This window comes from Populus nigra, chromosome 9 (assembly GCF_951802175.1).
Source record: "Populus nigra chromosome 9, ddPopNigr1.1, whole genome shotgun sequence".
NCBI classification, from domain to species: domain Eukaryota; kingdom Viridiplantae; phylum Streptophyta; class Magnoliopsida; order Malpighiales; family Salicaceae; genus Populus; species Populus nigra.
This window is the reverse complement of record NC_084860.1, coordinates 3,747,335-3,761,136: the sequence shown is the minus strand read 5'-3', so window position 1 is coordinate 3,761,136 and position 13,802 is coordinate 3,747,335. Positions and strand designations below refer to the sequence as shown.

General features: G+C 33.0%; 2 protein-coding genes across 2 annotated transcripts; both read right to left on the bottom strand.

Annotated features, from left to right (window-relative positions):
* Positions 1–5,043: 5,043 nt before the first annotated feature.
* Positions 5,044–6,241, bottom strand: LOC133703896 (flavonol 3-sulfotransferase-like). Its single transcript, XM_062128632.1, has one exon. It carries the CDS (start codon positions 6,239–6,241, stop codon positions 5,231–5,233), a length of 1,011 nt encoding a protein of 336 aa, XP_061984616.1. The 3' UTR covers positions 5,044–5,230.
* Positions 6,242–11,569: 5,328 nt separating this feature from the next.
* LOC133703845 (flavonol 3-sulfotransferase-like) lies at positions 11,570–12,843 on the bottom strand. Its single transcript, XM_062128548.1, has one exon. It carries the CDS (start codon positions 12,765–12,767, stop codon positions 11,757–11,759), a length of 1,011 nt encoding a protein of 336 aa, XP_061984532.1. The 5' UTR covers positions 12,768–12,843; the 3' UTR covers positions 11,570–11,756.
* Positions 12,844–13,802: the final 959 nt, after the last annotated feature.

Sequence of the window (13,802 nt, the reverse complement as noted above, 5' to 3'; positions counted from 1 at the left end):
TTTGCTTTTCAAGGCTCAGAGAAGAGCCTAATCTAAATGGCTTCCAAATCCTTTCCCATGATCATGATTCCGCTTAATTAAGGTAAAAGATGAGAAGGTAAATTTTCAATTAGGTACTTCTACTTGGTGGAAAAAATTAAACAGGAAATTAAACAGTTTTAATTCCTATTTTTTTGGCATGATTAAGTTAAATTAATCCATGAAATGTTTTTGACATTTCAAGAAACATGATTTAAAATAATCTAAAATTGATCCTCTTGAAGATTATGTTTTAAATTTTTTATGCCTATAAATTAATAGTACCTAAAGCAAATTGATGGTGCATATATTTTTTATGCCTCTACATAGCTTACGTAAGATATAAATTGATGCCTACTTGGTGCATATATTTTTTAATGCCTCTAAATTGATCGTCTAAGATTGATCCTCTTAATAATCTAATTTTTTATTCAAGCAGTCAATGGTGGCCCTAAAATAGTTGAGACTAATCCTTCATCGATTGAATTAATAGCACAGTGAACTTAATTTCTTCTTGGATTTAAATGTTTAAATGCAAACCTACTGCATGTTTGTTTTTGTATTTAAAAAATACTTTTAAATATTTTTGAATTTTATTCTTGTTTTAAATTAATATATTTTTATAATTTTAGATTATTTTGATGTGTTAGTATCACAAATAAAATTTAAAAAATAAAAAAAATATTTTAATATTTTTTTAAATAACTATTTAAAATTTTGGTTTGGAAAAAAATAAAAATAGAAGGATGTATAAAAAAGGATATAATATAAGATTGAGATAAGCTGATCCAAAGAAAAAAAGAAAGAGAGATGACTATATAAAGCTTCTTGGACTAATAAAAAATTCTTTATAAATTAGAGGTACATGTAATTATTAATTTAATTCAAAAATTAATTGAAATATGTATAAATTAATCCGGAAAAAAAAACCATAATGTGGAAACTGATCTAGTGATCAGCAGTCCAGTCAATATTTTCCGCCTACTGAAGCTTCTGACTGGTGACATATGAACTTTTTAATTCTCAATCTTATCTTACGGTTTAGATGATTACTAGCTATTTCATTTGCATTATATCCCCCATCACGTAAATAAATATTCAGGCTTTTTAAAGTTGTTTTGGGATATAAAAAAAATTCTAATCATAAATTAAAGTACTTATATCTACATATAATTAAAATATTTGACCTAACAATACAGACATATACCCAATTTTCTTTAATAACTTTCTTTTTTATAATAAATATTTTATTTGATTAAAAAATTATTCATGAAAAGGTAAAAAAACTGTTATGGAAAGCGAATTGAATAAAATTATAAAACTCAACTATAAAATAGCTCATTGTTGAATGGAGAAACTGAAAAAAAATATTTAAAATCAATGTAATGTTGAAATATGAAATCAGAAAAAAAATATATCAATTTTAAAAAACCAAGACAACCCGGATGAACTTTCTAATCCTGAGTTAATTTTTAAAATTTGCAACTCATAAAATCTTAGACCTGAAATCAATAAAAAAACTCAATTCCAAACTAATTTAATGTTAAAGGATGAAGCTGAGAAAAATTAATTTAAAAAACTTGCTAAAGTGAAAAAATAACAATCAAAAGAATAAAAAAAAACAAAAAAGAATGAGATTGTAAAAGAAAAAAAACAATATAAAAAACATCTTAAATAAAACAAGTAGCAATTAAAAGATACGATGCGTGAAAATTCTTTTTCTTATAACAATAATTTTTCACACCATAAACAGTGAGTCTAAGGTCTTGTACAGGGATGAATAGTGCAATTCCACACAATATAGATTTTCTTATAATAATATTTTTTTTTCTCTTGGTTTAACTATATAATGCCCTTTTTTAAGGTGCTGTGTGTCTCCCCTTGTGTTGGTAACTGGGAAGTTAATCAACAGATGTGGCATTCTGAGCTCGAGCTGGCACTGATGCTATTCAGTTTTCATCTAGGAAATCCACTTTTCTAAGACTTGTTGTAGTTATTGGGGAGCTAATGCAAGACGTATATACCTAACATCTAGGAGGAGTTTTGGTGTTTTGGCACAATGAAATTACTTAAATGCACTTGAAGTAAAAAAAAAAAAATCCTTCGGTCAAGGGTTTTTTCTATCTTTTCAAGTTTTTATGTTTTATTATTTACTATTTTGTTAAGAGCAGTATGATCCTGTGAGTTTTGAATGTCTAGTGAACTCACTTAAATATCCTTGAAGTAAAAAAAGAAAGAAAAAAGAAGCTTTAGGTCAAGTGTATTCTCTGCCTTTTCATATTGTTTTTTTTTTAGCGCATTATGATCTTCTAATAAAAAAATAAATAATTTTAAAATTTTAAAAATTACTCGTGAGAGAGGCACGAAGAGCGTGTTTGGCAGTGTGGTTGCCGGTGCTTTTCAAATAACTTTTCGTGCCAAAATGCATGCCAACGATGTTTTTTCATTTTTAAAAAATTATTTTTGACATCAGCACATTAAAACGATCCAAAACGTACAAACTATATTAAATTTTAGCAAAAAAAAAATTTTCAAATTTTTTAGGAATGCAGCCGCAGCCGCATTCCCAAACAGTGCCGAAGTGTGCAATGCCTTTGGTTGTAAAAATAGATTTTCTATTGTGTTGTTGGAAGGGCCATTGCTTCCTTTTTTCATAGTGCAATGCATGTAGGTGGAAGTCGAGCAGTTTATCGTTGATGAATCTTTTTTTCTTTTCCTTTTAAATTGCAGGTTTGTCCTTTTTTTTAAGCTTTTTTTATTTCAGTCTTTTTTTTTTTGTTCATAACCCTTTTGTAAAAGTTTTATTTGTTTTCAATTTAAACTTTCAATTCTATTTTGTCATGTATTGATGTTTTCAATTTGAACTTTATTCTTTTGATTCCTATTTTTTTTTTGGTTTTTTTATAATTTTTTTTTAATTCCACCATTCAATCCAAGTTTATAGTGTTATTTTTTTTTTATGTTGGTTCTTATTCTTTTGATTTTTTCTTTTATCATTCTGTTAATGTTTTTATTCTTTTCAATTTAACCCTCAAATTGAAATTTTTTTATGGACCACTAATTTATTTTTTATTTCAATTTCAACTCTCATTCTTTTAATCATTATTTTGTCTTATTTTGAATCTTTTTGTGTAATTTCTCTTTCAATTTCATGCTTCAATGCTTCATTTCTTAAGGATTCAGCTTCATAAATTTTTAATGTATAGCGCTTTTAATCTGATGACCCGGATCATGGATTTAAAAAATTAATAGAGGTTGATATCTTTTTTTTGGCTTATTTATTTTCCCGATATTGTCGTTAGACATTTTTTTAAAAAAGAAAAATGATTGTATTGTTTTCTTAAATTTTTTTTCTATCAGATTATACCGACCTTATGTCTTAGGATATGATTTGATGGGTCACCCTTTAATATCCAAATTACATGTCTCCCATGTTAGTTTAGGTTGACTCACGCTAATTCTTTTATCCATTTTCTTATTTTATTTCATACTTAAATATTTATTTGGTTAGAAATTAAACAACATAATATTTTTATTTTTGGATGAAAGTTTTTTTCCTAGTTTATTATGATTGCTTTTTTTTTTTTCTATTTGCTATCATTACTTTTTTTATCCTGTATAATTCAAAGAAAATGAACTTATTTAATTGCTGGGATGATAACCTGAGTTATTATTTAAAAAAAAAACACAATTACAACATTTAAATATTTTATTGAAAAAATAATGCCCAAATTACATGTCTCCCATGTTAGTCTAGGATGACTCACACCAATTCTTTTGTCCATTTTTTTATTTTATTTCATACTTAAATACAACTGGAAATAATAACTGACCGAATTATAAAGACTCAACCCAATAAAAATAGCATAATCATGACGTGCATAACCACGACTATGATTATAAGCTAACAACCTAACCTCAAGACCTATTCTTAAGCTAAATTCTTAATCTAAAATACTTGGCTGTGAATCAACGGATTAAGAAGTCTTAATCTAATGTCAACATATAATTATTGGACCCAAATAATCAAACTAACGACTATACTAATAATAAGCAACCAACAACTGGACCCTTTATGCATACCAATGTGAACATGACACCTAGTTAAGAGTTCAAGGTTAGTTTACTAGAGAGATATTTGAGAGATTTTTTTTTAAGTTAATAGATATTATTTAAAAATACATCTAAATAAGGTGGTTTACGGCACAAATATTCTACTTGATGAATTGTCAATGGAGTATGGTCTGCATTATTAGTTATAATGGGGTAGGGTCCTCATGATCTTTCGCCGGTTTGGTCTGAGCTTGTACGATCTATTGCTGGGGCAGTGTCCATTCGCTGTTTACTGGCGGATCACAATTCATTTGATTTGTTGCTTGTTGAGATACAAGTACGTAGCATGGGGTTTTTTGGTCAAGGTTAGTCTCCGCACTTTTATATTCAGACAAGAGATCCATGAACTCAATTAGTAAACGTCGGACTTTTCTGTTTGATGCCATTGCAGGAGAATATATTCTCTTAAGAGTTTGTGCTTTCTCATTCTCTGCAGAGACCAGACTGCGAGTTAGAAAAACATTAGACAATGGCGAGAAAAACAAAATAAGAAATAAAAGGGAGTAAACCAAGGAACGATGCCCTGCAAGCTGTTGAGTTTACTAATGCCTTTTTCATTCCCTGCAACTCACTCTGTCATTTTTTCCCTGTAATCAATATGCGCATCCAAGGTACAAATTAAGCCATGCTTCTTTAATTTTCTAACAAAATCTCCGTTATAAATGAAGCCATCCCTCGACATATCGGTTCCAAAAGATTTGTTCGAAGTAAGAAGGATTGTGATCTGAGCCTAGCAGGGGAAAACTATCATTCTGCGTGGTCAAATTATTCTGCTGATAGTGCATAAAAACTGCTTTCAGATTCTTTATGTGCCTCTGTTGCACAGATCAAGGTTGTTAAATATGAGTTAACTCGGCAATAAGAGTTAACTCGGCAATAATCGCGAGTAGGGGAAAACAATCATTCCACAGATTCACAAAAGAATATTGCTTATTGACATGGAAGATTCACAAAATGTGAATACTTGCTAGGAAATACATGAGATGAACAGAGAGGGTATTTATTGGGATACACAGTTGCTGTTTCACGAGATGTTGATAACAGCTTTTGAAGAACCTACTTCGGCAATAATCATAAGCAAATGGGACCCCAGGGACAGTCACCTGGGCAGCTTCAAGCCTGAACCCTTGAGCTTCTGCTCCATTATGTCATCTAGACGCGCTCCCATTTCAGGTGTCAAGTGATTTGCCCAGTCGCCCATCTCACCTTTCCTGAAGTATAAACTATTTTGAATAGCAATTGATGTGCCTGGACGGTGCTTCCCATTTTTATTCACCTCCAAGTTGCTTAACTTCTCAAAACTACACATGCTTATTATCTTTTGCACCTCCCCTTCCTCCTCTTCCTCTAAGGTGAAAGAACAACCCATGAACTCAGCTAATTTCTTAACATGAGCAGCGGTGTCTTTCTTCATTTCCTCGTATGTCAAGAACAGTATCTTCTCAGGGAACTCCAAGCTTCCTCTCCAATACCCTAAAACATGGTCCCAGTATGGTCCATAATTTGCAATTCCATTGCACAAAAATTCAAAAGCCTCTTCCAGAGGAAGAGGCTCAACATTTTTCGACCTTTGCAGCTTGGCAAGAAAGCACCACAAAGAAACAAAAGCATCCTTTGCGTCCCTGCAAATGTAAATAATCTTGCAACGAGAAGAAATGATAGATTTAGGTAAACAACTGTAAGGAACATGAGTAGATACCAGAGGAATTGCCAAGTCCCGATTACTGGGGTTTTGAGCAAGGTCATATTCCAAAAAAGGAACACAGTCATGTGGCATCTTGGTAAGTAAAGAACTAGTTGTTGAACCACTTAAACGGAATCGTGTAACAATAGCAAAAGTGAGGGACTTAAGCCAAGTTGTGCCAGTTTTTGGAAAACTGGCGACAAATATATCAGTGGATTGAGGATTGAAGTGCTGTTGAACTGACATGAGTCTTTCCAAGAAGAAGGGAGCGTACCAAAAGCCTTGGTACAGGTAATAATCAGACCCCCTCAAGCCTTTAACTTTTGGAAGGGTGGACATCACTTCATTGTAATTTTTTGCTTCATTTTTCCTCTCTGCACTTTCACCAGAATCCAAGATTTGGGTGGAAGGCAAAGAGGATTCCATGAACGTAAAAAAAGAAAATATAAGGTAGAATGAAAGGGCATCGCAGCTATTTGTAACGAGTTGAGAGCTGGTTTAAACTCGGATCGGTCAAGCAGGTCAATCCGGGACCTGGTGCCTGGATCATCCGGGTAAGGTGAAAGACCGACAAGAGCAAAAAAAGCAAAAAAAACGATCAAACTCGGTTGACCTACTTAGTTGACCCATAACCCGGGAAACTCGGTAAGACCTGTTTTTTTTTTCCCAAAGTGTTTTTTATATTAATGAGAGACTTTATATATATATATATATATATATATACAAGAAAATAAATTATATTTTTTTAATATGAAATAAAAAAAAAATTATTTAAATATTTCAATTTAAAAGAATAATATAATATCTTTTTAATATGAGATAAATTTTTTTTTGAAGTAATCTTTTAAATTTTATTATTTGTAATATATATAGTTTATATTTATATGAATTATTTTTTAATTTTTTTATATAAAAGATTAAAATTTAAAATATATTTTTAAATTTTTTTAAATTAACCCGAATTGTACTAATAAAGCTGTATAATTTAGAACCTAATTTCTTAACTCGATCAACTCTGAAATTGGGTTTGATATCTATGCCATCAACTATTACCTTCGGAGAACGTGTTGTCTCAAATTACTGATGTTTGTTAACTGTCACCCAAGATTTTCTGACATTTTCTTTCACATTGACATGCTAACTCAAGCATAGTTATCAAATTCAATCTGGGATTCGATCATGAAATCGAATCTTAAATTATATAGATTAACTTGATTTAATCTAGAAAAATTTAAAAAAATATATTTAAAATTTTAATATTTTATATAAAAAATTAAAAAAATATCTATATGAATATAGAGCATATATGTTGTAAATAATGAAGTTTAAAAGAATATTTTAAAAAGTTTTTTTATTTCATATTAAAAAAACATATTTTTTTTTCTTGTAAATATAGAGTATATATACGAAAGGATTTCAAATCTCATATTGAAAAATAATTTTTTTCTTAGGAATATAGAGTATATATACTAAAGGGTTTCAAATCCTACATTGAAAAAACATAACTTTTTTCTTGTGAATATATAGTATATATACAAAAGGGTTTTAAATCCCACATTGAAAAAATAATATTTTTTTTGAACATAAAGTATATAAACTAAAGAATTTTAAATCCCATGTTGAAAAAATAAAATATTTTTCTAATATTTATATAGTGAACTTTAAAAAGTGTTAATAATCAACTAAAAAATATAAAAGAAAGGGTATAAGAGAAAAACCACATTTGAAAAAAAAACACCAAGTCTATCCGAGTTCGACTGGGTTTTGTCGGGTTATTGCACCGGCCGGTCTATTAACAAACTCGAACCAATCCAGCCACCTGATTGATCTAGTCACAGATCAACCTGTCAGACCGGGTTTAATTACAGTGGCCTCAAGGTCTAATAATTGAATCAATTAAAAAAAGTATTTTAATATTCTTGATCACATGTCCACTGATGCAATCCACTGATGCAATTGAGTTTTATTTCATATTCGATAGCAAATCTTTAGCGTGATTGTGTTTTAAACCCTTCTTTAAAAGCTTTAAATGGTGTGGAACCCACATCACAACTTGATTACAACTTGATTATGTAAAATAGATTTTGAGAATAGTGGTTAGGGAAGGTATTAGTATTTCTAATTTACTCTACCTGAGATAAACTGCGCTATAATGTGTTAAACAAGTTTTAAAAATTTTATTTTTTAATCAGATATTAGAAATACAACTTATATGTAAGTTCAAATTCTGGACCGTGTGCAAATCAAAATATTAAATTCTTCTTTATTATTTGCAATTTTATCATAAAAAACATCCATAAAATAAAAACACATTCACTTTCACTATATTTTTTCTTTTTTATTTTTTTTTACATCCACACTAAAAATTATAAAAATTAAAAAAAACTAAACAAAAATTACATTAAACAATTTGAAAATTACAAAACAGCCACTAAAAAATCCTGGAATTGCTGGGAATGTTTCTGTGAAGCCTGAGGGACACTAGGAACAGTGGCGGCGCGTGAATTCACGTGCCGCCGGTGATGAAGGTGGCAAAACCAGTGGATCGGGAACGTCTTCCTCTTCTCTGTCTCCCTACGCCGGCGGTGACCTACAAAACAACCGAAAACACAACAGGCAGTTGATTTTAATTTTTTTTAATTTCAATCTGTTTTTTTCTCTTCTTCTTCGTTTTGGATATGTTTCCCTCTCGGTTTCGCCTTCTTCTTTGTTTCAAGCGGTCGGCTGGTGAATGGGTTTGTGTCGACGGCTGTGCAGCTGCGGGTGGCTGGTCTGTGCAAAGGAGAGCTGGTCGATGGAGACGCGGGGGGGGGGGGCTCTGTGGTGTGCTACTGGAGGCTGGTCTATGGGCACTGTTGAAACTGGGTCGACTAGAAGAGGGTGAGCGGTGGTTGGCGTTGAAAACCGGCTGAGAGGAGAGTGAGGGGTTGTCTTGTGGGGGCAGAAACTGCCGCCGGTAGAGGTTGGTGAGGGAAATCAAAGAGCTTGAGAGAGGAGAGGTCTGGTGAGGGGGATGACTGTGTTTAGGCTCAAGGAGAAGGAAAATGGCGTTGGGCAGGGGAGAGCAACCTGTTGGCTGAGGGAGAAGAAGATGGGGCTACGGTATGGAGGAGGTGGGGATGACTTTGGGTAGCGGCCAGGGAGGAGGGTTAGAGGCGGTTGTGAAGGGAAAAAAAATGGCTAGCGGGAGGGGGTGGCTGCTGAACGAGGAAAATCGGTGATCGTAAAATGTAACGTATTCAAAGTCAAACGCGTTTCTAAAATCTTTAAAAATTTAAATTATTTTGATAAGATACTGAAAATACTAAAAACGATGCAAATATATATTAAAAAACATATTTTTTGGATTTTTTTTTGTTTTCATTATTTTTGAATTTTTCAAAAATTTTATAAAAAATATAGGTTAAAAATTGGGTAACAACAATGTTAAATCACATTGCATAGTGATAAATGTGCATAATTGAATTGTTCTTTCTGATTTATTGGTTGTTCTTAATACCTGAAATCTTGCAATTAATATCTCTCACCTTGATGGCATGATCCATGAGTACAAAGCACTATGAATTTAATTATTCCAAACCTTTCAAACATAGTTGATATGAATTTAATTATTCCAAGCCTTTCAAACATAGTTGATACATGAGGACCAATCAAGTACTAACAACACAGCAAGAAATCCATTTTTTATACAGAAACCAAATAACCCAATTAACACAAAACTTCTACCCCTCACCTACTACCTATTCATCTTCTTAGGAGCTAGAACTTGCCACCACATCTTTAGTGAAAGCACAACAAAAGAATGGCATCAAACCACAACCTTTTACTGAAAGCAAAATTGAAAGGCATGTTAGCGTCCTCATTGACCAATATTAATTCAGATTTGCATCAAATCTATAGGGAGAGTAGTGGCTTATGCAAGGTTGGAGGAGACGATGCAACAAAAAAATAAAAATAAAGAGATGGGTAATTTGAACGGTAATAAGCAACCACAATTCCGTTGTTTGACTTACCTCATGACCAACTTTTTCATGTGAAAAGCATCTTTAAGATGCTTCTCATTAACCGAGGCCAGATCTTAGCTTTATCACAATTCAATTTTTAACCAAACATTGATAAAAGAGAGTTTGGGAGAAACCACACAGTCCACCACCACTCTCCAAATTAAACACCCTTAGTTTCCTATGTCACAAGCTCTTTTTTCTTTTCTTTTTTCTTCTAGTTAAGAGTTCAAGGTTAGTTTTCTAGAGAGATATTTGAGTGATTTTTTTTTTGAGTTCATAGATATTATTTAAAAATACATCTAAATAAGGTGGTTTACCGTTTACGGCACAAATATTCTACTTGATGAATTGTCGATGGAGTATGGTCTGCTTCATTCGTTATAATGGGGTAGGGTCCTCATGATCTTTCGCCGGTTGGTCAGAGGTTGTAGGATCTATTGCTGGGGCAGAGTCCATTCGCTGTTTACTGGCGGATCACAATTCATTTGATTTGTTGCTTGTTATGATGTAGTTGGTAGCATGGGGGTTTTTGGTCAAGGTTAGTTAAGAAATTGTTTTATAGTAAAATCAGACTCAGGATGAGCCAAGCCAATATAACGCATGTGACTCGAAATAGTGTATACTTCAGGAAACGTGAGATGGGCGACTGGGCAAATCACTTGACACCTGAAATGGGAGCTCGTCTAGATGACATAATGGAGCAGAAGATCAAGGGTTCAGGCTTGAAGCTGCCCAGGTGACACTGCCTGGGGTCCCATTTGCTTATGATTATTGCCGAAGTGGGTTCATCAAAAGCTGCTATCAACATCTCGTGAAACAGCAACTGTGTATCCCAATAAATACCCTCCCTGTTCATCTCTTGTATTTCCTAGCAAGTATTCACATTTTGTGAATCATCCATGTCAATAAGCAATATTCTTTCGTGAATCTGTATTTGTGACTTTCATTGATTTCCTTGCATGTTTACTAATGCCTTTTTCATTCCCCGCAACTCACTTTCTGTCATTTTTTCCCCTGGAATCAATTTGTGCATCCAAGGTATAATTAAGCCATGCTTCTTTAATTTTCCAACAAAATCTCCGGTATAAATCAAGCCATCCCTCGACATATCGGTTCCAAAAGATTTGTTTGAAGTAAGAAGAATTGTGATCTGAGCCTAGTAGGGAGGAAAATTATTCTGACTGATCAAATTGTTCTGCTGATAGTGCATAGAAATTGCTTTCTGATTCTTTATGTGCCTCTGTTGCACAAGAAGCCGGCTCCTGGGCTTATTTTAAGAGTGGAAAACACGAGTTCTCCTACAGATCTTGATCTTTATTTTAACCAATTACAAGGCATTTCGAGATCCTTTCAGCAGATATTCCGCCTACGTTCATTTCATCTGCAATTCAACAATCTTAATGGATGGTTGTCTCGGTTCTTTTAAAACATGTATAGCTGTGAAGAAAACACTCTATTATATGTATTAGAGTAAATTTATTTTTTTATCAAACTGATTAATGAAAGTCAGTTGTGTTAATTAAAGAAAAAGAATCCCATTTTGAATTCTTACAAACATGCAAGGAAATCAATGAAAGTCTGAGCCTTGTAGGGGAAAACAATCCTTCTGCCTGGTCAAATTATTCTGCTGATAGTGCATAAAAACTGCTTTCAGATTCTTTATGTGCCTCTGTTGCACAGATGAAGGTTGTTAAAATCGCGGAGTAACTCCGCAATAATCGCGAGTAGGGGAAAACAATCATTCCACAGATTCACAAAAGAATATTGATTATAGACATGGATGATTCACAAAATGTGAATACTTGCTAGGAAATACATGAGATTAGCAGAGAGGGTATTTATTGGGATACACAGTTGCTGTTTCACGAGATGTTGATAACAGCTTTAGATGAACCCACTTCGGCAATAATCATAAGCAAACGGGACCCCAGGTACAGTCACCTGGGCAGCTTCAAGCCTGAACACTTGAGCTTCTGCACCATTATGTCATCTAGACGTGCTCCCATTTCAGGTGTCAAGTGATTTTCCCAGTCGCCTATCTCACCTTTCCTGAAGTATATACTATTTGGAATAGGAATTGATCTGTCTCGAAGGCACTTCCCATTTTTATTCACCTCCAGGTTGCTCAACTTCTCAAAACTACACATGCTTATTATCTTTTGCACCTCCCCTACCTCCTCTTCCTCTAAGGTGAAAGAACAACCCATGAACTCAGCTAATTTCTTAACATGAGCAGCGGTGTCTTTCTTCATTTCCTCGTATGTCAAGAACAGTATCTTCTCTGGGAATTCCAAGCTTGCTCTCCAATACCCTAAAACATGGTTCCAGTATGGTCCAAAATTTGCAATTCCATTGCAGAACAGCTCAAAAGCCTCTTCCAGAGGAAGATGCTCAACATTTTTCGACCTTTGAAGCTTGGCATGAAAGTACCACAAAGAAACAAAAGCATCCTTTGCGTCCCTGCAAATGTAAATAATCTTGCAACTAGAAGAAATGATAGATTTCGGTAAACAGCTGTAAGGAACATGAGTAGATAGCAGAGGTATTGCCAAGTCCCGATTACTTGGGTTTTGAGCAAGGTTATATTTCAAAAAAGGAACACAGTCATGTGGCATCTTGGTAAGTAAAGAACTAGTTGTTGAACCACTTAAACGGGATCGTGTAAAAATAGCAAAAGTGAGGGCCTTAAGCCAAGTTGTGCCAGTTTTTGGAAAACTGGCGACAAATATATCAGTGGATTGAGGATTGAAGCGCTCTTGAACAGACATGAGTCCTTCCAAGAAGAAGGCATCGTACCAAAAGCCTTGGTACAGGTAATAATCATCCCCCCTCAAGCCTTTAACTTTTGGAAGGTTGGACATCACTTCATTGTAATTTTTTGCTTCATTTTTCCTCTCTGTACTTTCACCAGAATCCAAGATTTGGGAGGAAGGCAAAGAGGATTCCATGAAAGTTAAAAAAGAAATATAAGGTAGAATGAAAGGCCATGGCAGCTATTTGTAGCGAGTTGAGAGCTGGTTTAATTTTTGGCACCATCAACTATTACCTTTCGGGAACGTGTTGTCTCAAATTACTGATATATTTGTTCACCATCATCCAAGATTTTCTGACATTGTCACGCTGCCTAGAATCCAATAATTGAAATAAATCAAAATTTACCGTATTTTAATATTATTGATTACATGTCCGCCGATGCAATTGGGTATTATTTCATATTATTTACCGTATTTTAATATTATTGATTACATGTCCGCCGATGCAATTGGGTATTATTTCATATTATTTACCGTATTTTAATATTATTGATTACATGTCCGCTGATGCAATTGGGTATTATTTTATATTATATTCCCTTGCAAATCTTTAGTGTGATTGTGTTTCAAATCCTTCTTTGCAAGCTTTAAATGGTGTGGAACCCGCAATCCAATTTAATCCTATATTTTGGGGTGGTTGAGACTTGAGAGTATACTATTAATTTTTTTTCAAATATTTTTTATTTCAAATTATATTAAAATAATATTTTATTATTTTTTAAAATTTATTTTTGATATTTTTATATAAAAAAATCTTAAATTATCTTATAAAATATTATTTTTTATAAAAAAAATAGATTTAACTAGTCAACTAAAAAATCACCTTGTAGATCGCTTTTCTAGACTAGTGTTTCTTTGTTTTTTTTTAATTAATATGGGTATCTGAACCAACTTGTATGTATCTCGATTAATTTCACGGGTCTTGAAATTAACAACCATGTAAGCATCTAATTGCCTTAAAAGGACTCAAACTCATGATTATTGAGAAACATACTCAAAGTCTAACTAGTTGAGCTACCCTCAGGCAAGGGCGGAGGCATGCATGGGCTAGGGTGGGCTCTAGCCCAGGTCAAGATTTTATCAATATATTTTTACTAGTTTTATGTAAAGAAAATTTGTCATTCTTAATTGAGGTATTAAATTTTTTTGAAAATTTACATGGAGCCTTCT

Bases quoted from the DNA above. Each gene is read 5' to 3' on its own strand.
- LOC133703845 (XM_062128548.1), bottom strand. From the start codon at position 12,767: ATGGAATCCTCTTTGCCTTCCTCCCAAATCTTGGATTCTGGTGAAAGT.
- LOC133703896 (XM_062128632.1), bottom strand. From the start codon at position 6,241: ATGGAATCCTCTTTGCCTTCCACCCAAATCTTGGATTCTGGTGAAAGT.